The 15,166-nt window shown below is 46.7% G+C and overlaps 1 protein-coding gene across 1 annotated transcript in view; it reads left to right on the top strand.

Annotated features, from left to right (window-relative positions):
* Nucleotides 1-15,166, top strand: part of SLC6A9 (solute carrier family 6 member 9) — a 193,682-nt gene that overhangs the window by 114,002 nt on the left and 64,514 nt on the right. Inside the window, exon 3 of the mRNA XM_030207231.1 lies at nucleotides 13,362-13,518. Within this exon, the coding sequence (XP_030063091.1) occupies nucleotides 13,362-13,518 (157 nt within the window). The remainder of the gene's footprint in view (nucleotides 1-13,361; nucleotides 13,519-15,166) is intronic.

Consider the following 15,166-nt stretch of genomic DNA (forward strand, 5'->3'; position numbering starts at 1 on the left):
GGAGGATTGTGTTTCTGAGCTGGGTTCCTGATGTCCAGGAAGATGACAGACCCGGAACTGGCCAGGATATATCTGGTGGATGATCACAGTTGGATCCAGGACCTTCCGCAGCCTCTGGAAGATGAGCCTTTGAACATCAATCTGGTACGTTAAGAGCTGGTGATCAAGAGATATGTACAAGTCCATGAATTAACGTGAACAAAACTTAGAAAAATCCAGGTTGCTGCCTTCAATGCTCAACCGCAGTGGAGACGTGCTTTTAAAAGCACGTGAAACGTGAGATGAAGGATGGATTCCTAGCTAAGAGCATTGTGCTTTATGACAGTGTCTATAATAGGACAAAGGAAAAAGGAAGATGTGAAGCTAAAAAGACACCCCATGCAGGTGAACCTATTTCTCACCAGTCTCACCTCGGTCAGGTGAAGTCATACTTGCTATATTCAGTCACCAGGGAACGCAGCAATTTCCAGATAATTCTGATCTTCAAAAGTTTATCTAAAAAGCCAGGCTTTCAGGTTTACCTTATAATTTTTAAGGGACAGTTTTGCTACAAAGGGAAAGAGACAAAGAATTCCAAATGCGGGGAGAGAGGAAAAAGAAGGCACGGTATCTGGTTGTTTCTAGCTGGGCAAGTTTTGGGCCTGGTAGAATGAGACAATAATCGTTCAAAGAACTGAGGACTCTTTCTGGTGAGTAGGGAATAGTAAGACGTGAGAGAGAGTCTGGTGCACCCATTCTAAAAACCTTGAATGTCAACAGGGCAATTTTGTAAGTAATTTGAAATTGTACAGGAAGCCAGTGATGTTGTTTGAGTAAGGGTGAAGCATGGTCGAAACGACTAGCGTGACAAAGTAATCTGATCGCCATGTTCTGTAAAAATTTGAAGTTTCTTAAGAGCAGAACGTGGTAAACCCGAATAAATGATGTTGCAATAGTTAAGACGTGAGGTAAAGAATACAAGACTAAGCGCATGGAAATCATCGTGATTAAAAAGGTGATGGATAGTTTGTAGCTGTCGAAAAGTGAAAAAGCGGATAGGTGTGAGATGTGCTGTGAAAAAGAAAGAGAGGGGTCGAGAATTACCCCCAAATAGCGAAAGTGGGAGACCGGAGTGGGAGACCGGCTGTCCCAAAAAAGAGAAATGGACAAGCCACAGTTTTATCTGCATTTAGGACTAATTGGTGCTCAAACAGCCAATTAGCAATAGAATCTAGACAGTTCCAATTTCCCTAAGAGCCGCAGGAATAAAGCTGCCTGAATGCATTGGGGTGAAAACAGACCAGAGGCAGTATGTCTTCTGGGTGGTTCTCGCTGGTTCTGCAACTGAGTGTTTCGTAAATCACATAATTCAAAGAAGGCTAGAGAACTGGACCGAGGGAACTGCCAGCAGCTATTTCTGAAGATCAACTTTAGCCAACGGATTTTGGGTCTGTGTAGTCTAATGTTCTCCTAGAACCAATAGCAGAGTCTCCGCTAAGCTCCTTCTACATAGCACGTAAGCTCCGCCATACTGGGAAAAGACCAAGGGTCCATCAAACCCAGCATCCCGTCTCCGACAGCAGCCAATCCAGGCTTCAAGAACCCGGCAACCCCGCCCCCCCCCCAAAAAAAAAATTTAATAATGTTCAATGGTCTTTTCCTTCAGGAATCTGTCCAAACCCCCCTTAAACTCCGTAAGGCCAGCCGCTGCCACCACATTCTCCGGCAACGAGTTCCAGAGTCCAATTACATGCTGAGTAAAGAAAATCTTTCTCCTATTTGTTTTAAATTTACCATATTCTAGCTTCATCTTGTGTCCCCTGGTTCTATTATTGTTTGAAAGTGTAAACAAACGCTTCACATCTGTCCGCTCTACTCCGCTCATTATCTTGTAGACTTCTATCATATCACCCCTCAGCCGCCTTGTCTCCAAGCTGAAGAGCCCTAACCTTATCAGCCTTTCCTCATAGGGAAGTCGTTCCATCCCTTTTATCATTTTCGTCACCCTTCTCTGCACCTTCTTTATATCTTTTTTGAGATGCGGTGACCAGACTTGTTTGTGCTGAGTAGTAATGTGATAACATGTCCTGCTGTTTATTAAAAATTGCTGGGGGTTCTCTGCTAAATCTGGAGGGAATTATTTAAAGGCCTAACCAGGGCATTGTTCAACATGCAGGGGTCCAGGAGAGAAATTTGGGGAGGGACTCCAAAGCCTATGAGCAGACTGTGCCTCTTTCAGCTTCAGACAGATTTGGGGTCTCTTGTAGCACGAGGTCCCAGGGCAATTGCCCTGCTTGTACCATAGAATTGGCACAAGCCTTCATAAGTGGTTATTAAGAGAGGGACAGGTTGGGAATCCCAGCACTGGGATCATTCTTGAATGTTGGTTTAGACTCTTTCCTAACATTTCATGGAGTTTTTTTCAGGTTCACTTGTTTTTATCGTATTGTGAACCACTGTGATCTGCACAAGCTTAGTAGGATAGTAAATTTTAATAAACCGTAACCAAGTTCAGCCAAAATGGTTGGCACCAAAACCATTCTGGGTAATAGATTTTTCAAAATAAATAAAATTCCCCCTTATTTGAAAGGAAGACGCAGAGGAACGACTAATAATTATTTCTACAGCACTACTAGATGTACACAGCACTGTACACATTTTCTCCCAGACTCTATACATGGGGCCAATAATCTTTTAGAGCGGCCAATTTGGGGGGGGGGTATGGGTCTTCACTAAAGAATCATGTAGTATTACAGAATTTGGAGGATCTGTGCCTAATTTACATGAAGGATTTACATCAGGTTTCAATTGGTGTAAATCGTGATGGAAGTATTTTTTCACGGAGAGAGTGGTGGATACTTGGAATGCCCTCCTGTGGGAGGTGGTGGAGATGAAAACGGTGATGTAATTCAAACATGCGTGGGATAAACATAAAGGAATCCTGTTCAGAAGGAATGGATCCTCAGGAGCTTAGCCGAGATTGGGTGGCAGAGCCAGTGGTGGGAGGCGGGGCTGGTGACTGGGAGGCGGGGCTAGTGCTGGGCAGACTACTACAGTCTGTGCCCTGAAAATGACAGATATAAATCAAGGAAAGGTATACAGAAAAAGTAACACATATGAGTTTATCTTGTTGGGCAGACTGGATGGACCGTACAGGTCTTTTTCTGCCACCATCTACTATGTTACTATGTAAAGTTGAGTGTGGATCCTAGCGCTACACGCTGTTCTATTAATGGTGCCCATCTCAGGGCGCTGTTTATAGAATAGCACTTGGCATACATTTTTTTTTGTTCCCAAATTGTGGTGTCATTTGCTGAATCTGGTCCTGTATTAAGTTACTTTCTCTGTCCCTGGTGGGCTCACAATCTATTGTGTTTTGTTCCTGGGGTAAAGGAGGGTTTAGCGATTTGTCCAGGGTCACAAGTAGCTGCAGTGGGAATTGAACCCAGTTCCCCGGGATCTCAGCCCACTGCACTGAACATTCCTCCACTCCACAATAGCCGTTTTAATAAAAACTTTATACAATGCAGTGAAATATAAAAATGCAAGAGGAAGTTGTAGGTGTGACGTCCTTAAAAGTCTGTATTTATTACTTATATTTCTAGTGCTATTTCATATTCCACCCATGTCATACTAAATACATAGCCATGTAATTGGAATATACTATTTGCTTGTAATTAAGGACTAGCGCTGATGTGAGGAGCTCAAGCCGCCTGGTGGTCAGTGAGAGCAGATGGATGTTGTGGCTTCAAGGGTAATAAATCTTTCTGAGGAGCACCTGATGCCTCAGACACATGTCCCTGCCTCAAAACTATGATTCTCCATCTGCAACGATAATGTACAATACTGTCACTTTAAGAGTTGATGATGTCATCAGTGGTCACTTCTGGTTGCCTTTCTACTGACCATCTCTGGCCGTTCCCTAACCTTTCAGAGGTACAGCCTTCAGAACCGAACACAGTGATTTGTACACAGGCATTATTGAAGGGGGGCAGACTCAAGAAAAATGTCAGGAAGTATTTTTTCACAGAGAGAGTAGTGGATGCTTGGAGTGCCCTCCCGTGGGAGGTGGTGGAAACGAAAACGGTAACGGAATTCAAACACGCATGGGATAAACATAAAGGAATCCTGTTCAGAGGGAATGGATCCTAAGGAGCTTAGCCGAGATTGGGTGGCAGAGCCGGTGGCGGGAGGTGGAGATGGTGCTGGGCAGGCTTATACGGTCTGTGCCAGAGCCGGTGGTGGGAGGCGGGACTGGTGGTTGGGAGGCGGGGATAGTGCTGGGCAGACTTATACGGTCTGTGCCCTGAAAAGGACAGGTACAAATCAAGGTAAGGTATACACAAAAAGTAGCACATGTGAGTTTATCTTGTTGGGCAGACTGGATGGACCGTGCAGGTCTTTTTCTGCCGTCATCTACTATGTTACTATATTATTACTTCCTTTTGTACCCCAGCATCTCTCTGGTTATAGCCATTGCCTTGTCACACTGTTCCTTTACCTTGGTAACATAGTAAATGACGGCAGATAAAGACCTGCACGGTCCATCCAGTCTGCCCAACAAGATAAACTCATTTTACATGGTATGTGATACTTTATATGTATACCTGAGTTTGATTTGTCCTTGCCATTCTCAGGGCACAGACCGTAGAAGTCTGCCCAGCACTGTTCTTGTACTAAAAGTTCTGAAGATTCTGGAATCCCAATTAGAAGCAACATTCCATGTAGAACCCCAAACAGTACCATAGTAAATGACGGCAGATAAAGACCTGAACGGTCCATCCAGTCTGCCCAACAAGATAAACTCATTTTACGTGGTATGTGATACTTTATACCCAAGTTCGATTTGTCCTTGCCATTCTTAGGGCACAAGTTTGGCCAGCACTGATCCTGTACTAAACGTTCCTTGTACCATGAGACGCTATCACCCCAAGATATCTCTCTCCTATCTCACCCCCTATCGTGTACAGCACCTTCAGGATTCTGCACCTCAAATGCATGACTCTGCCCTTTTTTGCATCAAATTTTAATTGCCAAGCATTGGAGCACTCCAGCTTTCTTAGCTGATATCTCATTCTGTCCTCCCTCTCAGGGGTGTCCTATCTGTTCACCTCTTTCTGTTATCTGTAAATGACAGGCTTTCCTTTCCAAACCCTCCACAATGCCATTCACAACTAAACTGAACACAACTGACACTAGGACCCAGGGCCGCCAAGAGACTGGGCCAGGCCCGGGGCAAGACCGCCGCCCCCCCCATTCGCCCCCCTCCATCCGTCACCGGGCCGGGCCCCCTGCATTGAAATCACAGCGCCTCTCACCTCCGTGTGAAAGCGCTGCAGGCAGCAGATCGCCTCCCTTCGGGCCTCCTTTCCTTCCTGTGTCCAACCCTCATGTGATGTAACTTGCACGAGGGAGGGAAGGAGGCCCGAAGGGAGGCGATCTGCTGCCTGCAGCGCTTTCACACGGAGGTGAGAGGCGCTGTGATTTCAATGCAGGGGGCCCGGCCTGGTGGCAGACGGTCGATGACGGAGGGTGGGTGGGACTGCGGCACCGGGTCCCCCTTGGAGGCCCGGGCCCAGGGAATTTTGTCCCCCCTGCCCCCCCCTCGGCGGCTATGCTAGGACCAGTCCCTAAAAGCTCCACTAATCACCTTAACCCTGTCCACCAGCATGGGATCCACAGTTTATCCATGAACCTCCCAGTGGAGGAAGTACCCTACACTTTGCTGAAACCCAAGTAAACCGCATCCAGTGGACAGCCCTGATCTAATTCTCTAGTTGTCCAATCAGAGAAATCGATCCAATCCAACTCATTTCTGTCTCATAAACCCATGCTGCCTCTCTCCTCATAGCCATCGTTCTACTGAACTTCCTGTTATCTCTCGATAGGTTAATTTTTGGCTATTTAAGAAAACCTAAAGACCAAAGAAAACGAGGACAAAAGAGATATTGAAAAGGCAGAAGGACTGCTTTTTTTTTTTGGGGGGGTGGGGGCAAAGTTTAACACGAGTGTAGCTTGTTCCTCTGGGAACTTCCACTAATGTCCAGCCCTGCATACAAGCTTCATTTTTTCAAAATGTGCCTGCATTTTCAATATGTCTTTTGCCCTAATTAGGTTTGATCTTTACGTTTTCTTAACTCACTAAAAAGTACAATTGGACACACTGTGGAAGAAATCAGAATTACAAAGTATGGGAAGGCAGTGAGATGATAGGGAAATGAACATATCCCTCGACTTCACCAGATCACCATTTCAGAAGTGGAAAGAAATATTTCTTTCCCTTTTGCTGTGAGCTGGTTACAGTTGCCAACAAAGCAGAAATCCAGTGACTATTAGAAAGATGTATTTTACTCCAGTTGTCATCAATTGGTGATCGAATGACCACAGATTTTAAGAGGAAACTCCTCTTGAGGGTCAACTGTTTTCATTGCCTTTCCCTGGATTCCTGTTTGACAAGTACAGTAGAAAAATCAATGCCCTGAACCTGAAAAACCTCTGGATTTCTTCCCAGCTAAACAAGTGCGTAACGTCACGGACCTGCAATTTCATAAGAAACATACTGACTCAGCTCAGTGCCTCCAACTGTTTCTCCACCTTTATTTCTCATCAGAATTAATAGAAATAATAATATTTTATATTCCTCTATAATCCCTCTAATGCCTTTCTCCACTCCATTCTTGTCAGGAGGCTCTGCAGCCACCCAGGTTCATCTTGCGTCTCTGCCTGTCTGTTACAGAAGGGTCTTTGTGTGAAGTCAAAACAAGCCTCTTCTGAAGGCTTTTATGTATAAATCCTAGGATTAATTCCTCCTGCCAAGCCCCAGTGGGAAGGACCTGTTGGCCATGTTCAAGAGAGCCTCTTGATAGTCCTTGTAACGTGGAGCCTGTGAAGAGGGTGAGAACTTGTAGAACAAGGATAAATATGGCCAATTCACTGAAAGGAAGTCTACCCAGACCTCCCTACCTGCTGAGTCACTAATGAGGCCTATTTTTGTGTGATTCTCTCAGCCACAAAGAAAGATGAAGTTGTGTAACTTGAGAGGTGCAATTATGGTACTCCTAAGAGTGATGGTATTGAAGCCTTTGGAGGTGTAGGCCGTGGAGAAAAGGGTGACGGAGGATCTGAAGAGCTGGAAGAGTTGTACACTGAGGGGCATCTCACCGAAACTGCTTTTCAACTAGAATATTCTGTGCACTTGTGCGTTTCTTTATACTCCATATTATCCTGATAAAACACTGAGCGGCCTTGATCAGCTCTGGGAATGCTAGTACTACTACTACTTATCATTTCTAAAGCGCAACTAGACGTACGCAGCGCTGTACACTTGAACATGAAGAGACAGTCCTTGCTCGGCAGAGATTACAATCTAATTAGGACAGACAAACAGGACAAGTAAAGGATAAGGACAAAGAGTAGCAAGATTCCATGCAGAATCACAAAGATTCTGGAATCCCTAAGAGTACCAAGATTCCGGAATCCCAAAAACTGTTACTACTACTTATCATTTCTGTAGTGCTACTAGACTTACGCAGCGCTGTACACCTGAACATGAAGAGACAGTCCCTGCTCGACAGAGCTTACAATCTAATTAGGACAGACAAACAGGACAAACAAGAGATAAGGGAATATTAAAGTGAGGATGATAAAATAAGGCTTCTGAACAAGTGAATAAGGGTTAGGAGTTAAAAGCAGCATCAAAAAGGTGGGCTTTTAGCTTAGATTTGAAGACGGTCAGAGATGGAGCTTGACGTACCGGCTCAGGAAGTCTATTCCAGGCATATGGTGCAGCAAGATAAAAGGAACGGAGTCTGGAGTTAGCAGTGGAGGAGAAGGGTGCAATCTAATCAGGACAGACAAACAGGCCAAATAAGGGATAAGGACAAAGAGTAGAACGATTCTAGAATCCCAAAGAGTAGCAAAGATTCCGGAATCCCAAAGACTACTGCTACTTATGATTTCTATAGCGGTACTAGACGTACACAGCGCTGTACACTTGAACATGAAGAGACAGTCCCTGCTCGACAGAGCTTACAATCTAATTAGGACAGACAAACAGGACAAGTAAGGGATAAGGACAAAGGGTAGCAAGATTCCGGAATCCCAAAGAGTAGCAAGATTCCGGAATCCCAAAGAGTACTACTACTATGTATCATTTCTGTAGCGCTACTAGACGTACGCAGCGCTGTACACTGAACATGAAGAGACAGTCCCTGCTCGACAGAGCTTACAATCTAATTAGGACAGACAAACAGGACAAATAAGGGATAAGGACAAAGGGTAGCAAGATTCCGGAATCCCAAAGAGTAGCAAGATTCCGGAATCCCAAAGAGTACTACTACTATGTATCATTTCTATAGCGCTACTAGACGTACGCAGCGCTGTACACTTGAACATGAAGAGACAGTCCCTGCTTGACAGAGCTTACAATCTAATTAGGACAGACAAACAGGACAAACAACAGATAAGGGAATATTAAAGTGAGGATGATAAAATAAGGGTTCTGAACAAGTGAATAAGGGTTAGGAGTTAAAAGCAGCATCAAAAAGGTGGGCTTTTAGCTTAGATTTGAAGACGGCCAGAGATGGAGCTTGACCTACCGGTCAGGAAGTCTATTCCAGGCATATGGTGCTGCAGTGGAAGGGCAGCCTCCGTTCCCCCCTCCCCATGTTGAAGTATCAGAAAAGATCCTAAGCCATCTCCACAGGAACAGCTACGGGGGAGGGGGGGCGGGGGATGCCTTTCCTTCTGACCCTTGAGTGTTGTGATTTGACCGGACCACAAAAAGTTATGGGCTCCTTATTCATCTCTTCCTGATTACCTACCTTGGTTCTCTTTCTTGTTTTTCTCTTTTCTTTTATTGTTGGTGTGCCCTTTCCTGTTTCTGTATTATATTGGTTTTATATTTGTTTATAAACCATTATGATTTTACAAAAGGTGGGTACATATTAAGACCCAGTAAATGAATTAAACTAAACAGTTTAGCACACTGAGCTTCAGGAAGCCTCTTACTGAAGTTGGCATGTTGGATTGGTTCTTGTGGTTTGAAATATGTCATACACTACGTTGCATAGACCTTCAGGGTGGATTTGATGCAGAGGTACTGCCATTCTGATACAATAGAACTGACCTTCCTATGATGAGACTTTGCAGATGGCGAAGCAGTAACTTTTGTGCCGGGGCTGGTGGTTGGGCGGCGGGGATAGTGCTGGGCAGACTTATACGGTCTGTGCCAGAGCTGGTGGTTGGGAGGCGGGGTTGGTGGTTGGGAGGCGGGGATAGTGCTGGGCAGACTTATACGGTCTGTGCCAGAGCCGGTGGTGGGTGGCAGGGATAGTGCTGGGCAGACTTATACGGTCTGTGCCAGAGCCGGTGGTGGGAGGCAGGGCTGGTGGTTGGGAGGCGGGGATAGTGCTGGGCAGACATACAGTCTGTGCCAGAACCGGTGGTGGGAGGCGAGGCTGGTGGTTGGGAGGCGGGGATAGTGCTGGGCAGACTTATACGGTCTGTGCCAGACCTGGTGGTTGGGAGGCGGGGTTGGTGGTTGGGAGGCGGGGATAGTGCTGGGCAGACTTATACGGTCTGTGCCAGAGCTGGTGGTTGGGAGGCGAGGTTGGTGGTTGGGAGGCGGGGATAGGGCTGGCCAGACTTATACGGTCTGTGCACTGAAGAGGACAGTACAAATAAAAAAAAGTAGCACATATGAATTTATCTTCTTGGGCAGACTGAATGGACCGTGCAGGTCTTTTTCTGCCGTCATCTACTATGTTACTATGTTTTGCATATTCCAGTGTGGTGTTCCTGCGCTAATGGCCTGGACTGGGCATATTACAGCATGAGATTGTTAGGTAACACTATGAAATTGTAGTGTGCTATTTTTGAGACGTCAAAGCCTCAAAGTAATTTACCGTCTGTCTGAAAATGATTTGGCTAAAAGTACCTATGAGGGTCCACAGCACTCATGCTTCTAGCTGAAATGAGGGAAGACATTCTTGGGATTATGTTGTAAAATAATTGAAAATGGGATTTTCAACTCAAGATGTGCTGTTTTCCAGCAAAACTCTGTCCTCAGAAAAAGCCAATGGAAAGTCCACTGGTTCTTTGTGCAGGCTGCCGACGCTGCTTATACATCTGTAGCCCCAGCAGAGGGCGTCGAGTATGGCAGGGAACGGAGAGCATAGAAGTAGGGAAGCTTCCCTCAAAGAGCTGCTCCTCATAAGACGGAGCGCTGGTTTGCCCATTTGCCACTGAACAGATCAGACACCCAATGGCCCCCCCCCCCCCCCCCCCTCTGATCTGAGATGGCTGAACAGAGGACAATTTACCTTTCTCCGGAAATCATCATTTGCTTCCAGTGGCATAGGCACAGGTGGGCCTGGGTGGGCACAGGCCCACCCACTTTAGGCTGAGGCCCACCCATAAGTGGCACAACTCTGATGTGGCTGGCGAGGCTCCTCAAGCCTCGTCAGCAGAAGACTCCCGGCATCCCTCCCTCCCCTCGCCCACAGGCATTTTGGCATCCGTCACCTCAACTCTCCAACCTCTCTGTACCTTTTCAGTGCTTCATGAACATCGACTCATACCCACAGCTCGTGCCAGCCCAGAGCCTTCCTTCTGATGTGACTTCCTGTTTCCACAATAGTGGTACCAGGTCAGAGGGAAGGCTCTGGACTGGTGAGAGCAGCGGGTATGAGTCACTGACAGTGAAGCACTGAAGATTTGAAAAAGTATCAAGGGGAGGAGGAGAGGGTGGAATTCAGAAATTATTGGTCGCATGGGGGAAGGAGTGGAGGGAGAGATACCAGATGGGATTCTTGTGCCCACCTACTTTAGGCTCAGGCCCACCCAAAATTGGGTATCTGGCTACACCCCTGTTTGCGTCACCCTTCCTCTGCTGTCTGATCCCTAATTCCTTTCTACCCTGAAAAGCAATAATCAGATGCACTGTGGAAAATGTCTTCCCTGGAGTGGAGGAGTAGCCTAGTGGTTAGTGCAGCAGACTTTGATCCTGGGAAACTGGGTTCAATTCCCACTGCAGCTCCTTGTGACTCTGGGCAAGTCACTTAACCCTCCATTGCCCCAGTTACAAATAAGAACCTGTATATACTATGTAAACCATTTTGACTGTAGTTGCAAAACCACAGCAAGGAAGGATATTAAGTCCCATTTCCCTTTCCCTATTTGAGATTCTAGATGTAATGTTGCTACTGTTGGAGATTCTGTTGCTACCACCACCAGAGCCGGTGGTGGGAGGCAGGGATAGTGCTGGGCAGACTTATACGGTCTGTGCCAGAGCTGGTGGTGGGAGGCGGGACTAGTGCTGGGCAGACTTATACGGTCTGTGCCGGGGCTGGTGGTGGGAGGCAGGGGCAGACTTATAGGGTCTGTGCCAGAGCTGGTGGTTGGGAGGCGGGTTGGTGGTTGGGAGGCGGGGATAGGGCTGGCCAGACTTATACGGTCTGTGCACTGAAGAGGACAGTACAAATAAAAAAGTAGCAGATATGAATTTATCTTCTTGGGCAGACTGGATGGACCGTGCAGGTCTTTTTCTGCTGTCATCTACTATGTTACTATGTTACTATATTTGAGATTCTACATGGAATGTTGCTACTATTGGAGATTCCACTAGCAACATTCCATGTAGAAGCCTGCCCTTGCAGATCAGCAACGCGGCCACGCAGGAGAAGGGGACCCTCGCCAGCAAAGGTACCTGACGGTGGCAGCGGGGGAGGGTTGGCAGCGGGGGGGCCAGGGCCAAATCTACGGGGCCCCATGCCCCCACGTAGCTACGTCCCTGATGGGAACTACCGCCGAGTTCCTGCGGTAGCCCGGTAGTAGTTCCAGATTGGCATGCAGCAAGCCTGTTGCTGAGCGCCAACCCTTTATTAAAAGGAACCCCCTAATTGAATGCAAAGTTTGGGCACCATTTCTAGAATTTGGGGGTATGTGGGTATCACTGGAACCCCCGTGGCTGGCATTGAGTGCTAATGCCTAAGGGGTCTTTTGACTAAGGCGCAGCAACAGTTTTAGCAGAAGATAACGAATTAGTGTGCATTAAGCGCCATGCAGCCCTTAGGTATACAATGGGCTGCACAATGTGCGTTAATTGTTAGCGCTCCTTAGTAAAAGGAGCCATAAGTGCAGCCATGTGAATATAGCCAGTTACACTTAGTATTCTATTCTTTCTAGAATAAGCATCTTCACATCGGAAAAATGGATCAATGTAGTCTTGAATGCTGAGCATTATCTCTCGTTCATTTTTCTGTTGGTCCCAAAAAGGAAACTGAGGGTTCCTTTTACTAAGCTGCAGTAAAAGGGGGCCTGCGCCAGTGTCAGTGCGTGTTTTTGATGCGCTCTGAGGCCCCTGTTTACCGCGACGGGTAAAAAACCGTCTTTGTTTTCTGGAAAAGAAATGGCCATGCGGTAAGTGAACCACTTACCGTGTGGCCATTTCAGGGGGGCAGCACTTACCGCCATCCAGTGAGGTGGCAGTAAGTGTTCTCGCCCTAACTCGCCGGGTAAGCACCAATGCTACAAAAAGAGAAAAGATTTTTGTAGCGTTGGATATGGCACGCGCTGGGGGTAGGAACTATTGCCGGGCTCCAATGGTTGTTCCAGATTGGCGCATGGCAAGACTGTTGCCACACGCCAACCAGGGGCATAGCCAGACACCCAATTTTGGGTGGGCCTGGGCCCAAGATGGGTGGGCAGAAGAACCCCACCCAGTCCCACAGGTGAGTTTGTCTCTCCTTCTCTCGCCTGCATGCCATATGGTCTCTCAAACATCCCCCTCCCCCCATACCTTTTAAATAGCAGATTTTCACTGGCAGCGAGCAGCAACTAATGCACACTGCTCATGTTGGCCCCACTGCCTTCTCACTGAAGCAACTTCCTGTTTCCACATAGGTGGGAATACGTCAGAGGGAAGGCGGTGGGGCTGGTGCGAGCAATATGTATCCGTCGCTGCTTGCTGCGGGCGAAGATCTGCCCCAATTTGACTGCCCCTATTGAACTGACTATTCACTTGTCCTTTAGATTGTAAGCTCTTTGAGCAGGGACTGTCCTTTTAAGTTAAATTGTACAGTGCTGCGTAACCCTAGTAGCGCTTTAGAAATGTTAAGTAGTAGTAGTATTTACAAGGTATGCAGGAGGGACAGTTGTTGGGAGTTTTTAGCTAGTGGGGCTTGGGAATCCCTGCCAACCACATCATAGATGTGCTGCTACTGGGTGGGCCTGGGCCCACCCTTGGCTACGCCACTGACGCCAACCCTTTAGTAAAATGGCCTCTCAATGTGCAAAGCATCTAGTTTTCTCCAGGATCAATATGTCCGTCATGTTCACTTAAGGTATGGAGGAACCAGGTGATTGTTGTCTTTCTCTTCCAGAATGGCTCTGTTCCTGGAGAGGCAACAAAGCAAGACGAAAATGTGAAACGAGGGAACTGGGGGAACCAAATCGAGTTTGTGTTAACCAGCGTCGGCTACGCTGTGGGGCTGGGCAACGTCTGGCGGTTCCCGTATCTCTGTTACAGAAATGGAGGTGGTAAGTAGCGTTGTCTAAAACTGAGGGGGTGGGTGGGGGGTTAGTAAGGGAGAATTGGGGCACGATGGAGAGGAGCTGCATACTCTACAGTGCGAGACCACTCCTCAATTGTGGAAAAACAAGTCTGGTTTTCAAGATATCCAAAATGAATGGTTGGCAGATATATCTGCGTGAATTGATCAGAACAAACCAGCTAAATAACGCATTTGAAAATCAGACCTGGTTGAAAGCGTTGAAGTTTGAGGTGAGAAACGAGTTGGGAGTTGTGGGAAGACCACGGGTGGATAACGGAAGCAGAAACTGGTTGTAAATGGGGGAAACAGAGGAGATTAATTCAAAATATAAAGAGAAGTGGTCCCTTCCATAACAAGAATACTGTAAACTAGTGAAACGCATTCAGTTGATGGGGCCGTTATTGCATGGTGACACAGAGAGAAAAAGAGGGTATTACAGCATACAAGCACATAGCACAAACAAAAAAGCAACACTGGGCCTTCAAGAGAGAGATAATAGCCATCTTTTATTGTGAAAATGACCCGACATGGGCCGTGTTTCGGCACACAAGCGCCTGCCTCAGGGGTCAAATTATATCTTCACGGTGTGTAAGCTGGGATTTTCAAATAATCCTGATAGGTTACCAGCTACCGCTGAACATTCATCGAGCAAGCCAAATGCTGTATGCTTGAAAACCGCCAAAAAAAAAACCGCAAAAAAAAAACGTTCAGCGGTAGTTGGTAACCTATCAGGATTGTTTGAAAATCCCAGCTTACACACCGTGATTAGCATAGGAACGCCCACTCTCCGCTCTGACACACTCCCTCAAAAAAAATGACAAAATAATAATTACCACGTGCTTAGCATGTGCACATGCCAGAACTAATGTGGAACGCTTTAGCATGTCCCCGTTAGGCAATTTAGCTCCAAACGCAGCTTAGTAAAAGGAACCCTAATGGGCCCTTTTACAAAACGGTGGTAGGGATACCGCACGTGTAGCGTGCGCCAAATTGATACTTCTGCCCACCTGACGGTAATTTTCAAGTTGGTGTGCGCTGTTTCCCGCAGTAGAAAATATTTTTCTGTTTTCTACCATGGGGGGGGGGGCATTCCTGGCGGTAATCGGCAGTGTGGCCACATTGGCATGCGCAATTTGAGTACCACGCATGTAGCATGTGAGCCCTTACCACCAGGTCAAGGGGTGTCGATAAGGGCTCAGGCAGTAAATAGCCACATGCTACTTTTAATTTATCACACGGACATTGAAAAAAAGCCTTTTTTCCCCTGCCGTTGTAAAAAAAATGGCCCAGCGCACGCCAAAAACGTATACCAACACTACCGCAGGCCACTTTTTACCACGGCTTAGTAAAAATACACCTACGTTTTTAAAGCACACTGCCAAACTGAATTTGCGCTAATGACGATCATCCCTAGTTACTAGTTTATTCAAATAGCAGTTCAACTTATGCATGGGAAATTTTAAACTTGCTGGAATAAAGAAGATGAACCTTAGCTAGATGAGAAAGACGAGGGCTGGAGTGCGTTCTTAGAGAAACCCTGCTTAAGATAAAATTCAGCTTTCTGTGACTTAACTGGCAGAAACCAGCCTGCAGGGTCTTTGCTATCCCTGCTGCTTCTCTCCCTTGTGTCAGTC

This window comes from Microcaecilia unicolor, chromosome 6 (genome assembly GCF_901765095.1).
Source record: "Microcaecilia unicolor chromosome 6, aMicUni1.1, whole genome shotgun sequence".
Lineage (NCBI taxonomy): Eukaryota > Metazoa > Chordata > Amphibia > Gymnophiona > Siphonopidae > Microcaecilia > Microcaecilia unicolor.